Raw genomic sequence first — 26,056 nt, forward strand, 5'->3', positions numbered from 1 at the left:
TTGAAATGAATGGGTCCGCATCCTATCCACAAAAAAAAACTGAACGGACACGGAAACAAACAACGTTCGTGTGCATGTAGGCTACTTTCACACTGGCGTTTTAGCTTTCCGTTTGTGAGATCCGTTCAGGGCTCTCACAAGCGGTCCAAAACGGATCAGTTTTGCCCTAAGGCTTATTGCACATGATTGTGTGCACTCCGTGGCCGTATTGCGGACCACATTTGCGGATCTGCAATACACGGGCACTGTTCCGTGTGCATTCCGCATCACGGATGTGGACCCATCTAGTTTAGCAGATGGTGCTATACAGATACATTTTATTGAAGAACACAGTAGCTATACTATATTTTTTTAACTACATCCCGTTATAAACATATTCAGATGACGGTGCCGATTTGAAAAATGTTGTATCATTTTCAAAGGACAAGCCCTTAAATTTGTAAAATTAAAATTAAGGTGGGTTCACAACACATTTTTTATCTCTGTTTAGCATGTAGATCAGGGAACCTCCAGACGTACACGTTAAACATGCCCATCAGTTAGATGGAAGATTAAAGCGTATCCTTCTGCCCTCAGTCTGGCTGGTATACTGCAATAAAACAGCACGGAATAACGTAGTAGGCTGCGCTATTCCATCCTGCGGTGTCCTGTTAAAAAAAATAAAATCTATAATTGCCTGTGGGTGACAAATGCCTCTGTATGGCATCAGTCACTAGCCTCCATTAAATGGATGCCTCAGAGAGATCCTGTGATGTCACTGGCCATATATGGATCTCATGGAGACACAGCAGAGGGAGCGCGGTACAGCTCTGCTGCCATGGAGAGGAGCTGTCTGCTATTCTGCTGGCAGGGCTGTGCACGAGTCCCATGAGGATTTGTATCTCCTGTGCCCTACCGCTGCTACCTATGATTATTAAAGTGCCATTCATTCCATGGTGCTGTACACATACATGTCCAATGAGCATGAACAAGAAGGAGAGGACCCTGCCCGCTAGGGCTTACAATCTCCATATAATGCAGTGAGAACAGAGATGACGGTCTCGTAATAGGCTGGAAACCCTTGAAGGATAAAAAGGAGAACAGCATTTAGGGACAAATACTCAGAGGTTTCATTCGGTACATGTTTGTGTGGACAGCATGTGATCTTATGTGCAGTCATTTAGCATATTCTAGTCCACTGTTCACACTGACACAAAGTTAGGGTCCATTCACACATCCATATGTGTTTTGTGGATCCACAAAACGCAGACACCGGCAATGTGCGTTCCGCATTTTGCAGACAAGCATGGGACCTGTTCTATATATTTTTTTGGGAACGGAATTGCGGACCTGCTTTTCCAGATCTAGGCAGCACATAGTGTGGCCCCTCAGAAATGAATGGGTCCGCAATTCCATTCCGCAAAATGCGGAACAGAATGGCGGATGTGTGAATGGGGCCTTATTCTGATGCCACAGGCAATACTGTACAGCAGTCTTGAAAAGTATAGAAAAAAGTCACATCCAAAACCTAGTTGGACTTTGTTCACATTGCAGTTATTTCTCCACTTTTGACGGCAAGAATAATGCACCATTCAGCACTAGTCTCGCCGTCAAAATAATGGAAACCTCAACGGATCCTAATAGAAGTCAAAGGGTTACGTAGTTCACTGTTTGGATCCTAGCACAGCATCCTGGGGGTAGTGCCCGATGAATGTCCACGTAACCACACTGGTTTTCTGTGATAGGTATGTGGATGTTTTAAGGCCCTTGGGACGATAATGAGGAACAGACATTCATTCAGCAGATGATCGGCCCATCGATGAGAAAATGCTGATCGGGTCTGTCAATAATCACTGTCCTGTGTAGAGAGGCGATGCGCTGCTGGATGTACCATCTATGGAATGTATTGTAAAAAAAATTTCGGTTAACCGCTTCCGCATGAAAAAGAATGACACTACTATAATTACCTTTTAATGTGAGTCACTCATTTGGCACAGCTTGAATTAGTATATCATACAACGTGTCATTGTATGGCTATACATAGCATTTCAAGGAAATACTGGCTACAACCTGAAGTCCTTTATGTCAGGAAGGGTTATGACGAATTTAAATAACACTGTTCTGGTTTCGAAGTGGCGACATAGCCCTGTGTTTTTTTTTTTTATCCGAAATTGCATAAACCACCAGGGTTGTCAAATGGGTTTTCCAGCATTTGATACTGACGCCCTGTCCTCTGGATAGGTCATCATTATCTGATCAGGGAGGGTCTGAGACCCGGGACCCCCGCCAATCAGCTGTTAGAGAAGGCACCGGCGCTCCTGTGAGTTTCACGGCCTTCTCTCTGCTCACCAAGAACCCCTGGAGAAAGGATGTCGGGGAAATATCTCTCAATGTTTGGGAATCTTAGTGTATTTGGAATGACTAAAAAGCGATCATACCCTCTATATTGGCCAAGTAGGGGTCAGTGCCTGGTGGATAGTATAATAGGGAACATTGAGAGATTATTTTTTTGCTAGTGGTTGCTGCTTTGGGGAAGCAAGGGGGCGATGTTAAGGGTTGCAGGTTTAGGGGGACAGCAATGTTAAATATCGTACTTTCAACCAGTGGCGTACATAGAGAAGTACGGGCCCCATAGCAAGGATCAATCCAGGCCCCCCCCCACACAGGACAGAAGGGTTTCTGCCTAAACCCTTTTTAATGATCCTTGGGCCATTTTTTTTCGACTGCCTTATTTGCTAAAAGATGTTCCTTAAGGCCTCATGCACACGACCGTTGTTGTGTTCCGTTCCGCAAAATGGGATTCCGTGATCCGTTTCCGTTTTTGTTTCCGTGTGTCTTCCTTTATTTTTGGAGGATCACCAGACATGAAGGAAAGTAAAAAAAAAAGTCAAGTTTGCCATGCAAATGATAGGAAAAAAACAGACGTGGACGCGGATGACAATCTTGTGTGCCTCCGTGTTTTTTGACGGACTGGAACCACGGACGCAGATGACAAACGGTGCATTATCCAAGTTTTCAACTGACCCATTGAAAGTAAATCGGAACAACGGACACGGAATCCATAAGGGTCCATTGACAAGTTGGCAAAATGGGACGTCAAATACCGCAATTTTGCGGAACAGGTGTGGACCCATTAATTTTCAATGGGGGCGGAATGTGCTGTCCACATTGGTGGATCCGCACTTCCGTTCTGCCAAAAAATGGAACGTGTCCTATTCTTGATCACAATTGCGGACAATAAAAAGCATTTTCTAGGAGAGTGCCTGCAATGTGCAGTCTGCAAAATGCAGAACGCACATTGCTGATGTCTGAGTTTTGCGTTTCCTCATTACACATACGGACGTGTGACTGGACCCTTAGGAGGGTAGAGCCCTGACCAAGTTTTCACCCCCAGGAGAAAAGAGGATGATCCCAACTGGGCCCCCTCTTGCCCTGGGCCCCCTAGCAGTCACATGGTCTGCTTTCAATATTCTTTTGTGATGTGGAGTTTTAGACATAGTGATATAGCACATGAAGGCTATCACCTTTATTGGGCTCTGTTCACATCTGGGTTACAGGCTCAATTACAGATTCTGTCAAATTGGCCAGAAACATTTGCGCCAGATGCAGCACTATTTTTCCCAGCAAAATGATGATCCAACAGACTTAGGCCTCATGCACACGGCCGTTGCCAGCCCTGGCCTGCAAACAGCAGATCCGCAATATGCGGGCACTGGCGGAGTACTTCCCGCATCACAGATGTGGACCCATTCACTTGAATGGTTCCGCAATCCGGAAGGTGCGGTGTGGAACAGAGGCACGGAACCCCACAGAAGCACCACGATGATAGAAAAATAGGAATTCTATTTTTATTTTATTTTTGCTGTGCTGTGCGGACGCATCACGGATCCATTCAAGTTGAATGGGTCTGGATCGTCGCGGCAGCCGCACAAATGTTGCCCGTGCATTGGGGACCACAAATTGTAGTCGCCACTCGCCAGTGCACAGAACGGCCAAGCAATGGACATGTGCATGAGGCCTTAAAGAACCTGTCACCGGGGTTTTGTGCATAGAGCTGAGGACATGGGTTGCTAGATGGCCGCTAGCACATCCGCAATACCCAGTCCCCATAGCTCTGTGTGCTTTTATTGTGTAAAAAAACTGATTTCATACATATCCAAATTAACCTGAGATGAGTCCTGTCCCTGACTCATGTCACATACAGGACTCATCTCAGGTTAAGGGAGCATTCACACAACTGTGTTTTTCTTCCGTGTCCGTTTTCGCAATTTTTTGCGGACAATGCACGGACCCATTCATTTCTATGGGTCTGCTAAAATTGCGGAATGCCTTTCATTGCCATCCGTGTGCTTTCCGTTCCGTGTGTCCGTTCCTTTTATTTTAGAACATGTCCTATACTTGGCCGCAAATTGCAGTCCGTGGCCCCATAGAAAGTCATTGGGTCCGTAAAAAATGGATAGCACATGGAAATGCATCCCTATGTCATCCGTTTTTTGCGGACCCCTGGACTGAAAACATTCTAGGAAACCCCATTTCTGTTTTTTGTGGACCGTGAAAAACGGATGATGCACGGAAGCACCACGTCTGTATTATACGGACTTACGGAACGGAAACAGAAAGATAACTGAAGACATACGGAACAGTCGGATCCGTGATTTGCAGACCGCAAAACCAACACTGTCGTGTGAATGCTCCCTAACTTGCATATGTATCCCAAAATTTTTTTACAACATAAAAGCACACAGAGCTATGGGACTGGGTATTGCGGATGTGCTAGCGGCCATCTAGCAGCCCATGTCCTCAGCTCTATACACAAAATACCGGTGACAGGTTCCCTTTAAAGACAGTGGCCCAGATTTACTAACCCTATAGGTCAGGGATGGCCAACCTGAGGCTCTCCAGCTGTTGTAAAACTACAACTCCCATCATGGTCTACAGCTATCTGCCTACAGCAGGGCATGGTGGGAGTTGTAGTTTTACAACAGCTGGAGAGCCGCAGGTTGGCCATGCCTGCTATAGGTAGAATAAGCTTAGACAGGCTGTCTAGTCTGGTGCAGACACTTTTCTCTCACTCTATACCAAACATTGCTTGGCTTACCTTGAGACAGACTTCATGCCAGAATTGGGGGGCATCTTGTGCCCCACCCCTTCACCATGAAGCTGCCTTTTCTGCTAAGCTCGCCCCTTATCCAGTAAGAAGGACAGATCTTTGGCACAGACTGAGTAGTAACGCTTGTCAGGTGATGGGTCCAGCACTACTGGCATGTTCCTTGTTTTGCTCCTCTCTGTTCTCCTGACATGTGTCTTCTAATACATGGTGTCTTTATGAAGTAGCAATTCTGGAGCATCTTCTAAGGCTCCATTCAAGCGTCCGCAAAATGGTCCCACATCCGTTCTGCAATTTTGCGGAACGGGTGCGGACCCATTCATTCTCTATGGGGACGGAATGGATGCGGACAGCATTTCTATGGGGGTGCCGGGCTGGTGTGTTGCGGACGTGTGAATGGAGCCTTTGTCTGTATTGTGCCAGCCTCCATTATTACTATTAGAAGTCTGTGAACAGAAAATAGTTGCCTGTATCAGACTATGTAGGGAATAGTAACAGCCAGTTGTCACTTTATTTCTAAGGCTAGGTCTACATGACGACATTTGTCGTACTAATGTCACGCGACAATTTTTATAATGTCGCGCAACAAATGTCGTGGTGTAGACCTAGCCTAAACCTTTCAGGAGGGATAACAGAGGAACTGCAGAATGCAGAGTTAGGCTAGGTCTACACATTTGTCACGCGATATTTTGTTGCACCAATGTTGCACGACAATTTTTATAACGATAGGCTATAGTGTCGGCGACAGTCGCAAAAAAATCCATTTGAGATGGATTTTTTTTCTGGGACTGTCGCAAGTTGCAGTGCGACACCATAGACTGCCATTAGGCTAGGTCTACACGACGACATTTGTTGCGCGACAGATAGGGCGCAACAGTTGTCGTGTGACATTTTGTTGCACCAATGTCGCGCGACAATTTTTATAATGGCAGTCTATGGTGTCGCACTGCAACATGCGACATGTTGCGACTGCGACGCGACAGTCGCAGAAAAATCCATCTTGAATGGATTTTCTGCGACTGTCGCGTCGCAGTCACAGCATGTCGCATGTTGCAGTGCGACACCATAGACTGCCATTATAAAAATTGTCGCGCGACATTGGTGCGACAAATGTCGTCGTGTAGACCTAGCCTTATAAAAAAAAATAGTCGCAGGACAAATGTGGTCTTGAAGGCCTTCCCCGGTGGTCGCCACCGCCAGGTGATGTGCTGGAGCTACCCGCAGGCAGGGTGACAGGGTGTGGACTGCGCTTGTTTTGCTCAAGAAAACTTCGATCTCCGTCCCCGAATCGGACGTTCCTCGGCTAGCCACGCCCCCTCCGAGCTCCCATTGGCTGGGAGAGTTGTTTCTCCTTTGAGGACACGCCCCACTGAGTTCTGGGTATAAAGGGAGTTGCTGGCGCTCGGCTTTGGTGTTGTGCGTACAGAGCTGGTCAGTCAGGATGATATTTGATAACGTGAGGCAGTTCCTTGTAGTCCTTGACTGCTCCGAAGAAGACGGTCCTCCGGTGTTCAGCGGCGGCCACACGGTGTCCGGGAAGGTGCTACTGGAACTTGTGAGGGACGCCAAGGTGGAGTCGGTGAAGCTGCATGCGGGCGGCTACGCTAAGGTGCACTGGACGGAGTCCCGCAGCGCGGGCTCCAGCACTGCCTACACCCAGACGTACAGCGACGAGGTGGAGTACCTGAATCTGAGGGAGAACCTAATGCAGACAGGTGAGGGCCAGTCCTGCTCCGTACACCCTTTACTTCAGCATGTCCTCTGCTGTCAGCCCGTATTCTTCAGTGGGGTTACTGACCTGAAATCCCTTCTCCCAACCAGCTCTTATAGGGCACATGTGTGTGTGCTCATGGAAGATGCCAGTGGCTGTCTGCAGTGCCAGCTGTGCTGCCACTTTTACAGGTGCTGGAGGCAGCTGTTGTCTCTTATGTCTTGGTGCTGCAGTTAGTCGTGTGGTTTCCTGTCATCTAACATGCTGAACCATGTAAAACCCAAGCATGTGACTAACCACAAATTTAAAGGTACAGTGTAGTGGGCTGTGGAGCCGGGGTGGTGGTATGTGTGTGGCAGGAAGTACTGTAAGATCCAGTTCACATGTCTGGAATTCTCTTTGTGTCTCTATGCAGACAACGGCACGATTCATGTTCTACCGGCAGGAAGACACGAGTTTCCCTTCACCTTTCAGCTGCCAGAGTAAGTCTATGAAGCCAAGACTTTCCATTAACCAGCTGCAGTGCCAACTTTGCCATTATGAGGACCTGCCTACACCAGGTTAACGAAGACTTGCATGTGACATAAGGCAGATGGCAGCTTGTGCCCATGTTTATAGACTTCTAGAGTTAAGGTGCATTAAGTGGACACTGACGTTGTTAATTATCTTTAGGGCGACGTTCATCTCCGGGTGGTGTCTGAGTGTAGAATGGGCACGGGCCATTGGTTTTGTTAATAAAATGGCAGCATGCAATTTGCCTGTGGAGAAATCCATACTCATCTGCTCCGTTCTGGCTGTCATCACTGGACTTCCAGGCTCCATCTATCAACTTCTGCACAGACTGGGTCATGTGTGCCACTGCTGCAAATGGCTGGCAGTAGTAGCGACTTGTCACTGCTGGGGCACATGACACTTGGATAGGTCACTGCTTAGAACAACCATTTGGTTCAGTGGTGCACGTGACCCTGTCTAAGTTGACAGATGGGGTCTGAAAATCTAGTGAAGAGAGCAGCAGGTGAGTGGACTTTTCCAAGAGGGCATGTTTTTAAACTTTGCAGTGGGCAGACAGCAAGGAGTCCTAGTATGCATGCACTCCCTGCCAGATTTCCCTGTGCACAGTAATGGGAAGAAATCTGTCAGTCGGTAGTTGTAAGCGTTTGGACGCCCACATGTCATAAATGCTTCAAACTCCTCACTAGCTGCTTGACTGCTGAAATCAGAGGATGGCATAGCAAGGGTCATGGGGTTCCTTTTAAACTGTAGGATCATGCTTGGTGAACTTTCATGTGTATATCAGGGTGTTGAGGTTGTTGGCACTTTGTACCATCATGGCGCTTCCTCTGCTAATGTAATATCTTGGCCACTTCTTACAGGAACTTGGTGACCTCCTTTGAAGGTAAACATGGATGTGTTCGCTACTGGATCAAAGCAAAACTGCACCGTCCATGGTCAACAGTCAAGAAGACAAAGAAGGATTTTACTGTGATTGAACCCATAGATATCAACACCCCAGACCTACTGGTAAGATAACAGCCATTGTTGGGGTACCTTAATACACCACTAGTCTATCCAGAGAGTCCCATTGTGCTTCAGTGGAGTAGCGGCATGAATGGGGGGCACGTTCTTGTGTTTGGAACCCCCCTGATCACACATGTATCCCTTATCCCAAAAAGTTGTCATTCTGAGACGGCTACAGAATTCTACATTTAAATCAGTACATTTTAAAGGGAACCTGTCACCAGGTTTTTGTGCACAGAGCTGAGGACATGTGTTGCTAGATGGCCGCTAGCTCTGTGTGCTTTTGTGTGCAAAGAGAAAAAAAACTACTTGATACATATGCTAATTAACCTGAGATGAGTCAGAGCTTGAAAATATGACTTCTCTGGTCACACAAGTAAGTGTTAATTTGCATAAAAGGCGGGAAGTAAAAAAAATGCATAATACTTATTGAATTTGTCTGCAAATGAAATTACACTTTTTGTGATATATTTAGGGTAACATAATGAACATTTAGAAACTCTCAGTGAGGGTAGCATAGTAGAGGTGACAGGTTCCCTTTAAAGAGGACCTTTCACCATGGAAAAAGTATCTAAACTGACTATACCGACGTGTAGAGCGGCGCCCAGGGATCCCCCTGCACTTACTGTTATCCCCAGGCACCGCTCCGTTCTCCGGTTATAGCCTCCGGTATGTTCCTAGTTAGGCTCCACCCAGGGGAACCTGCAGCGGTCTCCTTCTCCTATGCTGTAGCGCTGGCCAATCGCAGCGCTCAGCTCATAGCCTGGCTATGAGCACTGCGATTGGCCAGCGCTACAGCGTAGGAGAAGGAGACCGCTGCAGGTTCCCCTGGGTGGAGCCTAACTAGGAACATACCGGAGGCTATAACCGGAGAACGGAGCGGCGCCCGGGGATAACAGTAAGTGCAGGGGGATCTCTGGGCGCCGCTCTACACGTCAGTATAGTCAGTTTAGATATTATTTTTTATTTTTTTTATTTTAAAGGTCCTCTTTAAGTCCACTTTCACACTGGCGTTTTGGCTTTCCGTTTGAGATCCTTTCAGGGCTCTCACAAGCGGTCCAAAACGGATCAGTTTTGCCCAATTTCATTCTGAATGGATAAGGATCTGCTCAGAATGCTTCAGTTTGCATCAGTTGAGTCTTCATTCCGCTTTGGAGGTGGACAGCGTTTTGGTGTCTGTCTGACGAAACTGAGCCAAACGGATCCATTCTGACACACAATGTAAGTCAATGGGGACGGATCCGTTTTCACTGACACAATCTGTCACAATATAAAACTGATCCGTCCTCCATTGACTTTAATAAAAAACGGATCCGTTCTGAATGGATGCAGACTTTTGGATTATCTGAGCGGATCAGTCTGTGCACATCCATGACGGATCCGCACCAAACGAGTGTGAAAGTAGCCTAAGGCCTCTTGCACATGACCTTATGGCTTTTTCAGTATTTTGCAGTCCGCGTGCATTCCGTTTTTGCGGAATGGAACAGTACTATCCTTATCCGTTATGCGGACAATAATTAGACATGTTCTATCTTTGAACTGAAATACGGAAGGCATGCGGATCTATTGAAATGAATGTCAAATTGAAAAGGAAAAGTCCGGCTTGCAGACAACGTGTTCAAGCTTTAATAAAGTGCTTTAAAATCCAACATGTACATTCAAGTCTACGCGTTTCGGATTTATACAGATCCTTACTTATGACAAAGAAAAAAATGTAAGGATGTATATGAAATTAACTGAAACGCTTAGACTTGGATGTACATGTTGGATTTTAAAGCACTTATTTATTAAAGCTTGAACACGTCTGGAAGCTGGACTTTTCTTTAATTCGCTATCGCTTAGTTCCTGGCGTATGTGCATGTCTTCCTCCAAACACAAGACCAGGTTAGCCTCTACACCTTCCCTCCCCCCCCCTTTATGGATTTATATTGAAATAAATGGTTCTGTATACGGAATGCAAAAGACAGAACGTAAATGGAACAAAAGTTTGTGTGCAAGAGGCCTAAACTGTATAGCTTACTGACATAAACCTTTCTTCAGGCTCCTCAGGCTGGTACTAAAGAGAAGATTGCACATGCCTGGTACTGCAACCTGGGACAAGTCTCAGTTACTGCCAAGATTGACCGGAAGGGATATACTCCAGGTCTGTAGAGATACGTGGCTGCTTTGCTTTCTTTGCATAGTTGTATCAACCACATAGCCTTTCTCTTAAAACTATTCGCCTATCACATCACATGGTCATAAAGGGCTTGTTTAGTTTACAAAAATAAATAAAATCAGACAATGCCTGTAAATCCTTATATTTTATATATTTTTCATTTATTTTTTCCCCTGGTGGAAACCACTGTTTAAGGGCTCGGTCACACGAACGTGTGTTGCATTTGCGGATCCGCAATACACGGGCACCATTCTGCATCACGGATGTGGACCTATTCATTTCAATGGGTCCGCAAATCCGGACATGCGGAACACAACACTACAGGAGCCCTACAGAGTGCTTTCTGGGGTTCTGTTCCATACCGCAAAAAGATAGAACTTGTTCATCTTTTTGTGGAACGGAAGGATTGCGGACCCATTCAAGTGACTGGGTCTGCGATCCCCACAAACAGTGCCCGTGCATTGCAGACTGCAATTTACGGTCCACAGCACGGTCTTCACACATTCGTGTGAACGACCCCCAACAATGTGGTTTAACAAGTGACAGGGTTATGTGACCTGTCGCAGGCGGTGATTTGAATACCCCTTTTAATTCTCATTTAAGGTTATAAAGGGGTTCCACAACAGTTAACCCAATATTTTTTATTTTTTTTTCCCTACAGGTGAAGTAATTCCTATTTTTGCAGAGATTGATAACTGTACCAGTCGAACTGTTCTTCCTAAAGCAGCCATAATACAGTCTCAGACCTTTATTGCACGTGGTGCATTGAAACAGAAGAAATCTGTAGTAGCTACCTTGGCCGGAGATTCCGTACTTGCAGGAAAAAGAGAGACTTGGCATGGTAGAGCTCTGAAAATCCCTCCACTTGGACCATCCATTATGCAGTGCCGAATTATTAGAGTGGAATATGCTTTGAAGGTAATGCTTCCTCATGATCCCAGTAACTCTGTATAATGTCCTGAGGTTTACTGCATTACATGCCATTTATATCTATTTTCTTTTTTTCTTAGGTGTGTGTAGAAATCCCAGGTTCCTCCAAATTACTCTTGGAGCTGCCATTGGTGATTGGAACCATTCCACTCCATCCTTTTGGGAGCCGAACCTCCAGCGTTGGTAGTCAATACAATGTGAATCTGGACTGGCGGTACATGACCGTCCCAGAGCTTCCAGAACGTAAGTTTCTAAGTAATCCTGTATCTATTCAGATATGTTGTACTCAATAAGACTGGTTGTAGTTTGGGTTCCCAACCTGTAATTTGAAAGAAGCATTTATTTTACTTCATTACTTGGCAAGCACGTGTTATCTGCAGTGTGTTTTATAAAAAACAAAAAAAACATTAAATTGTGACGTTTCGGTCAAAAACAAACCTTTTTCAAACACTATTGACCTAGAGATGGAGGCTAAGAGCAGAAGAAATAGTGTGAGGTATGGTGTAACTTCAACTAATGCAGCAATTTACACCATACCTCACGCTATTCCCCCATCTCTATGGTGATAGTGTTTGAAAAAGGTCACGATTGTGATTGCTTTGTGAAAAAACACAATAAAAGAAGAATTCCATTACTTGCAGTGTTCAGCTTCTTATTTTTCTAAGGCTGGATTCACATATGTGCTGCGAATTCCAGTAGTCTGTTCTGGCGGAGAAACAGACTACCGATATCCAGTGTATATGCTGGGTTTCAGCCTGACAAATACTACACGCAGTATTTCCTTGTTTGTCTGAACGCGGCTGGATCCCATTAAAATGAATGGGGATCTGGCGGTGCACATCCGGCTATGCTGGATACCATGAACTCTGGCAGTCTGTTTCTCTGCCAGGACAGACTTCCGTAGTTCAGTGCATATATGAACCCAGCCTTAGTCTTCTTAAGAAGCTATATTTCAAGATAACTAACATTTGTCTTTTACCATAGCGCCTCCTGAATACTCATCCATTGTCTCAGAAGAGGAGGTTCAAAACCGCCTAGCTCCTCCACGCCATGCTAGTATGGGCTGTATTCTAGAAGGGCCATTTTATGCATATATCCAGGAGTTCAGAAACAGACCTCCTCCTATCTACTCGGAGGTAAGAATTGACATTGTCTTTAAAAGGAGTCTGTTACCTAATCTGAGTATTTTAGATCAGGTTATAGACTGTTTGGGGTCCCATTACAATGGTACCTCTCTTGTTTGTGTCCCTTGTCGAGATCGTAAAAAAAAATACTTAATAAACTTGTGCAAATTAGCTTTGGCAAGCACCATGGGGCGACGTTACTGTAGCAAGTGCACAAGCCCCTCTGTGATGTGCCCAGAAAACCACACCTCTTTCAGCCCTCTGGCCCGCCCTTCTTTCCTACTATCACGTCCTCCTCTGCCTCCCAGATCTTGCGCGTGTACCGCTCCACGGTTGGCCTGCACATGTGCACTGCTCTGAAACTGCTAGTCATATTGTGCTTGCGCCGGTCTTTTGGCGCGGAAGTGACGAGCGGCACCCAAAGACCGGCGCATGCGCTATGACTGGTTGTTCCTCAGCCCATAATGGGCAGAATAGTGCACATGTGCAGTGCATGAGTGAGATCTGGTAGGCAGAGGAGGATGTGGTGGTAGAAAAGAAGGGTGGGCCAGAGGGCTGAAAGGTGTGGTTTTCTGGGCATATCACCCAGGGGCCTGGGCACTTGCTGAAGCTAATTTACATAAGTTTATAAAGTGTATTTTTCACGCTCTCGACGAGGGACACAAACAAGAGAGGTACCATTGTAATGGGGCCCAAACTATCTGTAACCTGATCTGAGAGGTCTAAAACAATCAGATTAGGTGACGGACTCCCTTAAAAAATAAAAATAAAAAAAAAATAAAAATGCCTGTCTGTCTCTTCTGATTAACTAAATTTTACTCAGTACTCTTTAGTTAAATGTACAAATTGTATAGTCGTTATGTGGAGTTTCGGACCTGTATGTCTATTAAAAAGAAACTGTCAGCTGGATGAGCCCCACTAAACAAGGCATACTGTCTGGTAGGGTTGATACTGCTGATTAAAACGATACTTGTATTGTGAAAATCTGTTGTGATGTTTCTGAGGGGGGAAAAAAAACGTTGTGCATATTTGGGAGGGCTTCAATACACCAAGGGGAGGGGCCAGCACTTGCAAACGAAGGTGCACTAAAGGTGTATTCCACACCTCTTGGTGCACTGGAGCCCTAATTTGCATAAGCAGTGTTTGCTTGTTTGTTCCCCTCTGGAATGCTGAAACTAATTTTCACAAGACAGTATCAACAGTGGGCCTGGTTTACGAAGGTAGATCCTGGTGACAGGACCTCTTTAAAACCAGGTCTATTGGACTCCTTTCTTAAAATACAAACTCTGGGTTAGCCTTGTCAGTCTGCGTCCCCCCATTGGCACACTGGGTGCATCTAGAGCCATACTATACTGGCATGGCTGTTGTGCCCACCAAGCAGACCCTCACAGATACCACTTCGATGCCTAACCTAATATGCATTAGTCTTTCACCCTGAAAACTCTAGAAACTTTTTTTTAATCCTGTCCTAAGTGGGAACCAAGCTGTGTTAATGGCTTTGTTAAGCAGAAGTCTAATCAATACCTAGAAGATGAAGACACTGATTCAGAGTATAAAATGCAAACACTGAATACTTTTATTTTTGTAGGTTGATCCCAATCCAGCCACTCCAGATATACGTCCACGTTGCATGACCTGTTGAAGGAGGATGCCTAAGAATTTTATCTACAATTCAATGAAAGCAGATGATTCTTGCAAAGACTGAAAGTGCCCCCTAACTTCTGTCCATAGGGCTGTTTGTCATTACATCTCTCACTGGGGTGGGACTTGAGGCAGATTTAGGAGTGTGACAGGTCGTTTTGCAGCTGGGATCTTACAACCCACTCAGTATGTAGGGAGGCTGCGCAAAAAATGAATAATGTGCAGGGCCCTGAAGTCGGAGATGGATAATCCAATAACCACTAATAATTCCCTGGTCCATTGCAGGCCAGGAGAGGTGTTAAGGTTCCATTTGACTGCACTGTGGATGGTCTCAAGATGGTGTTTTTCCCACAGATAAATCTCTAACGCGAAAGCTGTTGCCTTATTTTGAAGGATTGGAAACCTTTCATGCGATATATTAATCCTGACTAGCTGTTCTGAGACGTTTCCTTTTGTCTAGTAATATTGCATATTGTAATGAAGGACTTGGTATACTAGACACAAGCTAAGACAATCTAATTATACCAAAATATTTAACGACACGTTGCTGTATACAAAGAGTGCTGTGGCCCCAATTCGCTATTTCTTGCGGTCAGATTAGTTAATAACTCTGGTTTATATGTAGATTGAAGTACATGTAAAAGTAACTATTTTATATGGTAGACTTCTTCTGAAATCACATCTTTATGAGGAAACGCATCAACACTGCGCAATGTAAAAGCCATATATAAAATAAAAATGTGAAATAACTTTGAAATTATGTTCCTAATGAATTTGGCTTTGTCAAACACCTTGTAAGCTCTTGGTGCGAGTGAAGAAGTCAATTGCCATAAAGTAAAATGAATGATTCAGTTTTTTGTATGTAAAGCACAAACGTACTTTAAAATGTGACCATTTTTACAGTATTATTGAATTGGGAAATTGGTCAAGATTTAAAGTGACTTTGAACCTTATGGTGCTAAAGTGCCTTAAATGTTCAGAAATTTTTATTTTTTTGTGTATACAGTGTATATATATATATATATATTTTCATATAGCCTTTTGTTAAATAGGTCTATTACTTTGCCTTATTGTATAACATGGCATTCTTGCCTTTTTGGCCATGCAAAGGTACTTTGGTCTATAGTTAAATTGCCAAACTTATTCCTCAGAACTTTAGTTTTTTCTGGATTTAACTAATGACCTATTCCTAGGATGGGCCATAAATATCAGATCTGGGTTCCAACACCTCAAACCCCTACTGATTTTTTTGGTTGTGGGGAGGCAATCAGGCAGTAGAGGTGAACGCCAGAACTACACAGCTGTCTACTGTGTAAAGAACGTAAGTGGTTACTACAGTGTTGCTCCCATTCACTTCAATGGTAGCAGTGTTCCAGCTCCATACACTAAACAAGGTATGTTGCTGCCTAGTTCTGGTTCTTGACCTTCTCCCAATAAGCTTATCAGTGAGGGTGTGGGATGTTGGATCCACCAACTGATTATGAATTGTCAAATCCTAGCTCTGTTTACATCTGCATTGTGGTTTCCATTATAAAGGGAAACCAGGACACTGTCAGATTGTTCTTATGTTGGAAATCAATGAACCTGCTTTACTTATAACTGAGCCTCTGATGCAGGTTTAAACAGAGCTTATGTGTAAGAAGTGAAATGTTGCATATTTTCTATGGCATTATTATTGCACTTTATTGTGTTACTGTATTGAGATAAGAATTGACTCACTGCTTTGAGCCAAAATGTTTTTTTGTTTTTTATGCATTTGTATTGACCAACTTGGTTTTTCCTAAAATAAAGCATTTTATATTACTATCAACTGGTCCCTGCCTTTTAACAATCATCTTTTATTGCCTAGTAGCAATCCAAATTGATTCAAAAGAAGTTCAGGATATCATGGTTGGAGGACTCTAATCTAGGCATCATATTTCCGGTGCACTAAACGTAGCAGCTTTAAGGGTGAATGGAAGAAACCAAATAAGTTCTTATTTAAAAAAAATAATTGAGAAAATGCCCCTTTTCTTAGGAAGACTGTGCTTAGTGGAATAAGGCCCCTAGGACAGATGTTGCCATTTCTAAAGTAGCCAGAAAATCTGCTCTACCTTTTGAGGATATGGGGACAAAAAAAGGCTGATGGCTTTTTACAGGGTATATGGGAAGCCTCCTCCTTTTCCCAGCTATTGTGCCCACTTGTACCGCTCGCTCTTTGTTTGACTTTCTGAATTGGAAGACCAAATTAAAAGTAAATTTCCTATGGAGGAGTTTTTAGCGGTGCTTCCTACCATAAAAAAAAAAAGCAGACTATCTTCTTTAGCAGGTGCCTTGGCAGACTCAATTAGGCTTGCTGCTAGGTTCTCAGCCATCTCTAATTCTGCACGCAAGTGCCTTGTTTAAAAATTGGGGTGGAGACTTTCTTTTTAGAAAGTCTTTTGTGCAGTCCCTTGTGAGGGAGACTATCTATCTTTTTGGTACGGCCTTGGAAGAGCTCTTGAAAAAGGCGGCAGCTAGAAAGAAAACGTTTCCAGGTCGGCCTTTCCTCCTCCAGAGGAAGGTTTAGCCGTTCCTTTCATCCCTTCAGAAAGAAGAGACAAAGAATATAAGTTCAGATCCCAAAGGAAGGGTGGAAGAGGATTTTGCTTTAATCACTCCTTTGGCAATAAAAAGAAATCTGACCAGCAATGACGCCAGCAATTGTGTAGGAAGGTTTCTTCCTGCATGGAAGCAGATTTCCAAAAGCTCTTGGATTTTGGACACAAAGGGTCAGGGATTAAGATTAGAGTTTCCCTCTTTCCCCCTCCAAGGTTCATTGTAAGAAAGCCTCGCAGAATAGAACGGGGTTCCGTGGAATCTTAGGTTAATCGAAAAACGGGTCCTGGTTCCGATTCCACGAGGGGAAGAGGAAGGTTTTTATTCCTTCTGGTGAAAAAAAAAACACTGTTCTTACAGAACAATTTTAGAAATGTAGAAAAAAAAAAAAAGCGACATGGTATGCAAGTAAAAGAAGAAATTCAGGATGGAAACAGTCTGCAATAAATTGGCTTTTTCCCCCAATTTGTTTAATGTCGGATTTAGACCTAAAAGATGTCTATTTTCACGTCCCTATGCATCGAGACTTAGAATTAGCAGTAGAATTTAGAAGGGAATACCAGGCATCTGCAATTCCAGGCCCTTCGCTTTGGACTTTCGATGGCACCAAGAGTGTTCACAAAGGTTGCATTAGAAATGGGGGTGCTTGATGTCAGATGAAGGGATATTCTGTTTATTCCTTATCTGGATGATTTTGTAACAGCTGGAGGAGGGCAGTAGATGTAGTGTGTCAGAGTTGAAGAAACTGGGATGGATCCTGAATCTAGAAAAGTCAAGACCCAAACCTTCACAGATTCCTACCCCAACCCCCCAATTTTTTTTTTGTGGGGGTTAATCTTGGATTCAAAGAAGCAGAACTATATATAAATATAATTTTTAACAGGGGTTAAGAAATTCACATTACAAGTGAGGATACGAGATTTGAACAAGAATCCACTAATCTCATTAAAGAAAGGTATGTCAATTTTGGGTACTCTGACATCTTGTATTCCTGCGGTACTATGGGCCCAGTTACAGTCCAGAGAGCTCCAGCCTGGAAGGGGGAGAGAAGCCCCTAGAGGCAAAAATGTTGGTTTCAGACCAGACTATAGAGGGCCTGGATTGGTGGTTGGTAAAAGAGAACCTAACTCGGGGGTTCCTTTTGGAAAATGGGAGACCTTTTATAACAGACGCAAGTCCTTGAGGTTGAGGGGCTCACATTCAGAACCATTCCTTTCAGGGGCTGTGGAGAGTCAAGTTGAAAGCAGCATCCTCCAATATGAAAGAACTGATGGATGTAAAGTATGCAATGTTAAAGGTTCTTCCAATATTATGAGTCAGACATTTAAGGATCATTCATACAGACTGAGGGAACCAAGAACAGAAGTCTGATGGCCAGGGAGATTCTTTTGCTAGCAGAACAAAGTTGCAGGTCTATTAGACCAGGCATCCTCAAACTGCGGCCCTACAGCGGTTGCAAAACTACAACTCCCAGCATACCTGAACAGCCTACAGCAGGGCATTATGGGAGTTGTAGTTTCACAACAGCTGGAGGGCTCCAGTTTGAGGATGCCTGGTATACAGGTCCTTCTCAAAAAATTAGCATATTGTGATAAAGTTCATTATTTTCTGTAATGTACTGATAAACATTAGACTTTCATATATTTTAGATTCATTACACACAACTGAAGTAGTTCAAGCCTTTTATTGTTTTAATATTGATGATTTTGGCATACAGCTCATGAAAACCCCAAATTCCTATCTAAAAAAATTAGCATATCATGAAAAGGTTCTCTAAACGAGCTATTAACCTAATCATCTGAATCAAATAATTAAGTCTAAACACCTGCAAAAGATTCCTGAGGCTTTTAAAAACTCCCAGCCTGGTTCATTACTCAAAACCGCAAACATGGGTAAGACTGCCGACCTGACTGCTGTCCAGAAGGCCATCATTGACACCCTCAAGCAAGAGGGTAAGACACAGAAAGAAATTTCTGAACGAATAGGCTGTTCCCAGAGTGCTGTATCAAGGCACCTCAGTGGGAAGTCTGTGGGAAGGAAAAAGTGTGTCAGAAAACGCTGCACAATGAGAAGAGGTGACCGGACCCTCAAGAAGATTGTGGAGAAGGACCGATTCCAGACCTTGGGGGACCTGCGGAAGCAGTGGACTGAGTCTGGAGTAGAAACATCCAGAGCCACCGTGTACAGGCGTGTGCAGGAAATGGGCTACAGGTGCCGCATTCCCCAGGTCAAGCCACTTTTGAACCAGAAACAGCGGCAGAAGCGCCTGACCTGGGCTACAGAGAAGCAGCACTGGACTGTTGCATGTCATTCGAAAATCAAGGTGCCAGAGTCTGGAGGAAGACTGGGGAGAGGGAAATGCCAAAATGCCTGAAGTCCAGTGTCAAGTACCCACAGTCAGTGATGGTCTGGGGTGCCATGTCAGCTGCTGGTGTTGGTCTACTGTGTTTTATCAAGGGCAGGGTCAATGCAGCTAGCTATCAGGAGATTTTGGAGCACTTCATGCTTCCATCTGCTGAAAAGCTTTATGGAGATGAAGATTTCATTTTTCAGCACGACCTGGCACCTGCTCACAGTGCCAAAACCACTGGTAAATGGTTTACTGACCATGGTATTACTGTGCTCAATTGGCCTGCCAACTATCCTGACCTGAACCCCATAGAGAATCTGTGGGATATTGGGAAGAGAAAGTTGAGAGACGCAAGACCCAACACTCTGGATGAGCTTAAGGCCGCTATCGAAGCATCCTGGGCCTCCATAACACCTCAGCAGTGCCACAGGCTGATTGCCTCCATGCCACGCCGCATTGAAGCAGTCATTTCTGCAAAAGGATTCCCGACCAAGTATTGAGTGCATAACTGAACATAATTATTTGAAGGTTGACTTTTTTTGTATTAAAAACACTTTTCTTTTATTGGTCGGATGAAATATGCTAATTTTTTGAGATAGGAAATTTGGGTTTTCATGAGCTGTATGCCAAAATCATCAATATTAAAACAATAAAAGGCTTGAACTACTTCAGTTGGTGTGTAATGAATCTAAAATATATGAAAGTCTAATGTTTATCAGTACATTACAGAAAATAATGAACTTTATCACAATATGCTAATTTTTTTAGAAGGACCTGTATACCTTTTTGCTGTAGAACAGGAAAGTTATTTTCCCTGTCGCAAGGAGGATCTCCCTGTGGTCTGGATGCTTTTTTCCCACAGATGGGATTTTCCTCTCTTATGCTTTCCCCTAAGGGTTATCCTGATAGCTCCTTTTTTTGGCCCAGAAGAGTGGTTTACCTGGCTAAGTTGTCAGAGACGGACCCGAGGATCCTTCCAGAAGTCCACGACCACCTGACTCTGGGTCCGATTTTTCATTCGCAAATGGAGAACCTCCATCTGACTGCATGGAATTCAAAATGGTCCTGTTGGCCATTAATTGGTTTTCTTCAGCTCCTGCTCCATACAGTATTAGAACAAAGTTTTATGCAAATCCCTATGTATAGCCTTACGTTTGTCAGTGTTAAACCTCATCTTCCAGTTCTCTGCCCAAGCCTCCAGTCTATTCAGATCGCTCTGTAGTAGTATACTGTCCTCTTCCGTGTTAATTACTTTACACAGTTTAGGCTACTTTCACACTGGTGGCAGCAGGGTCTGGCAGGATGTTCCAGAGGTAAAATAGCCTGCCGGATCTGTGATAATGCTAGCCCACTATGCTGCCGGAAGTCCGCTCCGGCCCCATTCACTATAATGGGGGCAGGCTGGAGGTCCAGCTGCAGTGCAGCACAGTAGACGAGCCAAGAGGCGGCTGGACAAAAAACGCAGCATAGGGCCAGAGTGGACTCCCGGCGGCACGGTGGGCTAGCGTTAGCACGGATCCGGCAGACTGTTCCCCTGCCGTACCCTGCTGCTGCCAGTGTGAAAGTAGCTTTAGTGTCATCTGCAAAAAAATTTATTTTACTGTGCAAGCCTTCTAGAAGATAATAAAAAAAATATTGAAGAGAATAGGGTCCAATATTGACCCCTGAGTTACCCCACTAGTGATGGTGGCCCAATCCGAATGTGTACCGCTAATAACCACCCTCTGTTTTCAATCACTGAGCCAGTTACTCACAGTCCAAGCATTCTCATTTTATATACTAACCTTTTATGCGGTACAGTATCAAAAGCTTTGGAGAAGTCCAGATATACAACATCCATTGACTCACCGCGTTCAAGTCAAGAATTGCCTCCTCATAGAAACTGATTAAATTAGTTTGATATGAGAAATCCCTCAGGACACCATGCTGATATGGTGTTATTTGCTTATTTTCAATTAAAATATTGCAGAATATCATCTCTGAGAAAACCTTCAGTTTACTCACGACCGATGTTAAACTTTACAGGCCTATAGTTTACAGTCCTTTTTTGAATATTGGCACCACATTTGCTCAGCGTCAAACCTGTGGAACCCTCACTTGTCGTTGTTTTTTTTTATTTATTTTTTTATACAAATATATGGGAAGAAAGGAACAAGACGTATATACATCTTTCATATCTCCCGATATAGATCCAATTACAAAACAAGATATAGAAATATGGCACATTGCTCTACTAAAGCCAATTAACATATAAAAATAGAGTACCCAACAGAATAATACTAATTTATCTTCTCCCATACACAACTCTATTCCCACCCCTCCCCTCTCCCGTATACCCCCCCCCCCCCCCCCCCCCGAGCCGGGCCACGGCTGTCATGGAGGAAACGGACGCATCTCGCCCTCTTTTAGGCGTTGTACTAAAGGATGACTCCATATTTGCCTTTTATACAATTTATGCAATTGTACGCGGGTACCTGTAAAGTAATTAGCGTATTGACTATTGAATTTAACTTTGGGGTTATTTGACAATCGGTTCCGCTCCAGTAGTATAACTTACCACTATGTCCGGCGTTTCTCGCCTTTGTATTTAATAAGCTCAAATTCTTTGACTCTTTGCATTAGTCTTTCCATACTTGTATTGTAGGGGCCCTATCTGACATCCAGTTCTTAAGAATTGATACCTTGGCCAACAGGAGTCCTTTCAACCACCAAATGTTCACTTTTTAGTGCTTTATGTTTAAACTCCGGGGAGAAAAGTCAGAGTATAGCAGTTTCAATAGTTACAGAGGGGATATTTGCAGTTGTTGAGCCCATATATTGAAATATCTCTTGCCAGAAAATCTTGATAACCGGACAGCTCCATAGCATATGGACGTATCCGGCGTCAGGGAGGGAACATTTCAAACAGCAAAATTCCTTACCTTTTTTTCCGTACATTTTAGATAGAAGACCCGGAGTAAGATATAATCGGTGTACTATTTTAAATTGTGTCAACCGATGTTGGCGAGAAAGAGAGGCCTTCTTAATATTTTTATATATCTCACGCCATTGGAGTGGATTAACTTCCTATATATCCATTTCCCATTTTTCAACACTTTTGAATTTGATAACTGTGCTTAATTCCTTTATAAATCTACCATAAATTTGTGAGATTCTAACTTTTTTCCCCAGTGAATTATAACAAAAATCTAGCAGTGTCTGTTTACTTACGGTTTGTTATTTTATTCTGTGTATATGCAAGTGCATGCTTAAGTTGGGCATATCTATATTGTTTTAACGCAGTAATTGGTGTATCATGGAATATTTCCCCTATAGATTTCAACTTTCCCGCAGTGCATATGTGAAAACATCGTAGTCCCTCTCTAGGTCCAATAGTTATTGTCATTTAACGCTGAGAACTTGTTTAATAAAGGGTTGTCCCATAATGGGGTGAACTCTTGGGCGTGCATTACCTGCAACAGGGCCTTTGTTTTATTCCAGACTTTCTGAAGCATTAAGCCTATAGGGCAAATACTTTCATCACAACCCAATAGTCCAGTCTCTAGTGTACTGAAAATATTCTGTAAGGGGCACTGCAGTTGTCCACTGAGATAAGGTGTCAGTAAGCCATCCCCGGTGTTAATGCACCACTGTAATTGTGAACATAAATAATAGCTCTGGAAATGTGGGAGGCCAAGGTCACCATTAACTTCTGACAGACACAAGTACTGTAACTTAATTCGCACCCTCTTCCTACCCCATACCAGATCATTAATCAATCTATAAATCAAATTGAATACACTATCATCTATCCAGATGGGGCAGGGACTGACCACATACAATATCCAGGGTAGGAGAATCATTTTAATCAGTGCAATTCTGTTAATCTGTGAAAGAGGCAACTTCTTCCAAACCCTAACCCTCTCCTTTATTTTATTTACCAGGGGGGTAATGTTTAATTTCTTATAGTCCCTGATTGAGCTGCCAATCCTTATGCCTAAATATTCCAGATGATCAAGTGGGGAAATAATTTTGACCTTAAGATCGTTTTTTTTGGGGGGGGGGGGGGGGGGCGCGGTTCAGGGGGAAGAGGACGGATTTCGACTAATTTATCTCATACCCAGCTACTCGACGGAACTCATCTATTATCTGCATGACACGTGGGACAGTTCTCCACCCGTCATTTAAGTATAGTAATACATCGTCTGCATACAAACTGATCTTGTCCTCCGCTCCCCTTCCCCCGAAACCCACGATACCCTGATCAGCTCTAATTCTACATGCCAGTGGTTCCATGAAGATTGCAAACAGCAGAGGGGAGAGTGGACATCCCTGCCGTGTACCAACGACCAACAGAATGGGAAATCGCCCCATTAATGTTGATTCTGGCCACGGGGTCTTATATAACATTTTCACCCACCCGATAAACCTTTGGCCCAAGTTCATCTTGTGCATGGTCTGCCACAGAAAGGGCCACTCCACCCTGTCAAAGGCCTTAGCGGCATCTAAGGACAGGATGCACATTGATGAGTGTCCTCCGTATTTTCGTCTGGATTTGTCGTCCGGGGATAAACCCTGTCTGGTCTGTGTGGATCAAGCCTGTTATTACTTTTTTTAATCTGTTTGCGAGGACTTTGGCAATTATCTTGTAATCTACGTTGAGCAACTATATCGGACGATAAGCCTCAACATTATTTCCATCCCTTCCTTTTTTCAAGATCAGTGCGATAACTGCCTCCCTCAGTGACGGAGGCAGCTTTCCACTGGAGGCGGATTCGTTTAACACCTGTAATAGCCCGGGTAGGAGGACCTTAGCATGGCACTTATATATACCAAACGGAAGCCGATCCGGGCACGTAGACCCCTGAGTTTTCATTATGACCTCCCGCAGTTCCACCAAAAGAATAGGGGAATTCAGGAGAGCTGTATTCGATTCAGACAATGCAGGAATCCTAATTTGTTCCAGGAATTCCTCTATGTTCGTCCCTGCATCCTCTGATTCGGAATGATAGAGGTTGTTGTAGTATTCTACGAATTCACCCTGAATTTCCGCTGTTTTTACTACTATACGGCCATCACTTGTTAAAATTTGTCTGATCTTTTGGGGTACCTTTTGATTAGATATTATGGCGGCCAATAATTTACCTGGGGTACCTCCTTCACAGAAGTGCTCATATCCCTGGAAGAATAATTTATTTTGGGCCTTTTTAGTCATGAAATTTATATAATGATCTTTAGCTAATTTTAATTTGGCTCGCACCTTCTCGTCATTTTTTATTCTAATCGTGTCTTCCAGATTTTTTACATTTTCTTCCAGGCTATTTTCCTCCTTATAGAACTCAGTTTTTTTCCTTTGAATTATTCCGTAATACAGCCCACGTATATATATGCTTTCATTGCGTCCCACGCAAAATGAATGTGTTGTACCGATATTTACGTGCCAAAAGTAAGCTAAATCCTTATTTATCCTATCTGTGTCTTTTATAATAGTTAACCAGTGGGCATTTAGTCTAAATGGTCTGACAGTAGCGGGTTGTCCCTCCATTTTAATGGCCAATAACATCGGTGAATGGTCCGAGACTCTGTGGGTCTCGTATTTCATTTTTAAGGTTAGAACAAGCATCTCACTGTTGGCCAAAGCAATATCAATTCTGGACTGGGCATTATATGTTTTGCTAAAACAGGAGAACACTTGTTTATTGCCATATAGCCATCTCCAAACGTCTTTTAGCCCTGTTTCCTGACAAAACCCACAAAATAAATTATGTTTTCCCTGTTTATATTTTCCAGCAGTGGATAGTCTATCTAAATCCGGGTCTAGTACGCAGTTATAGTCTCCGCATACCAGCACCGGACACCGCTCTCTGCTGTAAATAAACATAGTCAACTGATTAAGAACTGTCATGGCGAACGGGGGGGGGGGGATGTATAAAAAGGCTAGAATACACTTCCTACTATTCCATCGGCAATAAAGAAAAATATATCTCCCCTCTATATCAATCAATTGTTCTAAGGGAACATAATCTATGTTCCTGTGGACATATACACTAATCCCAGGGGAGTATGATGAAAATCTGGAGTGGAACTGATGACCCGCCCATTTCTTTATTTAATAATCTGGAGTATCTGGTGCTGCATGTGTCTCCAGTAGTGCTACTATTGCAGGGAGATGTCGAGAAATCAGGTCAAAAACTATAACCTGTTTTATTCTGTCTCCTAATCTGTGTACATTCCATGTTAGTACTTTATCATTCATTACGTTATAGAGCTATAAAAGAAATGTCCATCTCCCCCGAATGACAGCCATGGCCATGCCCATCCCCAGCCCCTCCCACATGCCCCCTCCCCAATCCCCCCCCCACTCCCCCAATCTGGTTCACTGGTGAGTTTCACCCTGTCAACCTCTTACAGTACGCCCATCCGCTAATGGGCGCCCATCCCCCGCTCCCCCCGCCCGCAACCGATCCCACTCACCTATCTAAAGTACTAACTTCTAGTTATCTACTCAATCCAGCCATTCCAAGGCATCTGCGGCATTATTAAAAAACATAACTGTATCCCTATACACCACTCGTAGTTTGGAGGGGTACATCATCGAGTATTTAATATTACCCTCTCGCATTCTTTTTTTTATATCATAGTATTCTCTTCGCTTATTTTGTGTGTCTCTAGAGAAGTCCGGGTAGATCCGTATTTTGTTACCATTATATTCTATCTCCTGGAGCTCCCTCTTGCGCCGGAGCACCCAGTCTCTGTCACCTGAGCATACTATTCTGATCAGGAAGGAACGAGGGGGGCCACCAGCTGGAGGTTTTTTGAAGGGGATCCTGTGGGCATGCTCCACACAGAGCTTGCCTGGGTCCCCTCCAGCTCTAAGCATCTGAAGTAGCCATTTTTGTAAAAATCCAGTGGGGTTGTCCCCTTCCGCTCCTTCCGGAAAGCCCACTATCCTCAAGTTATTTCTGCGTGCCCTATCTTCCAG

General features: G+C 43.9%; 1 protein-coding gene across 2 annotated transcripts in view; it reads left to right on the forward strand.

Moving 5' to 3' along the window:
- ARRDC2 (arrestin domain containing 2) overlaps positions 1–15,978 on the forward strand; it is a 40,782-nt gene extending 24,804 nt beyond the window's left edge. Inside the window, exons 1-8 of one of the 2 annotated variants that reach the window (XM_044268900.1) lie at positions 6,486–6,801; positions 7,213–7,279; positions 8,171–8,318; positions 10,356–10,458; positions 11,135–11,391; positions 11,484–11,646; positions 12,388–12,539; positions 14,116–15,978. In XM_044268900.1, coding sequence (XP_044124835.1) covers positions 6,528–6,801; positions 7,213–7,279; positions 8,171–8,318; positions 10,356–10,458; positions 11,135–11,391; positions 11,484–11,646; positions 12,388–12,539; positions 14,116–14,169 — 1,218 coding nt within the window. In that variant the 5' untranslated portion in view covers positions 6,486–6,527 and the 3' untranslated portion in view covers positions 14,170–15,978. Of the gene's footprint in view, positions 1–6,485; positions 6,802–7,212; positions 7,280–8,170; positions 8,319–10,355; positions 10,459–11,134; positions 11,392–11,483; positions 11,647–12,387; positions 12,540–14,115 lie in introns of those variants that run through there. The other variant, XM_044268908.1, reaches the window with a different exon arrangement.
- Positions 15,979–26,056: the final 10,078 nt, after the last annotated feature.

Source organism: Bufo gargarizans, chromosome 1 (genome assembly GCF_014858855.1).
Source record: "Bufo gargarizans isolate SCDJY-AF-19 chromosome 1, ASM1485885v1, whole genome shotgun sequence".
In the NCBI taxonomy this organism is placed as follows: domain Eukaryota; kingdom Metazoa; phylum Chordata; class Amphibia; order Anura; family Bufonidae; genus Bufo; species Bufo gargarizans.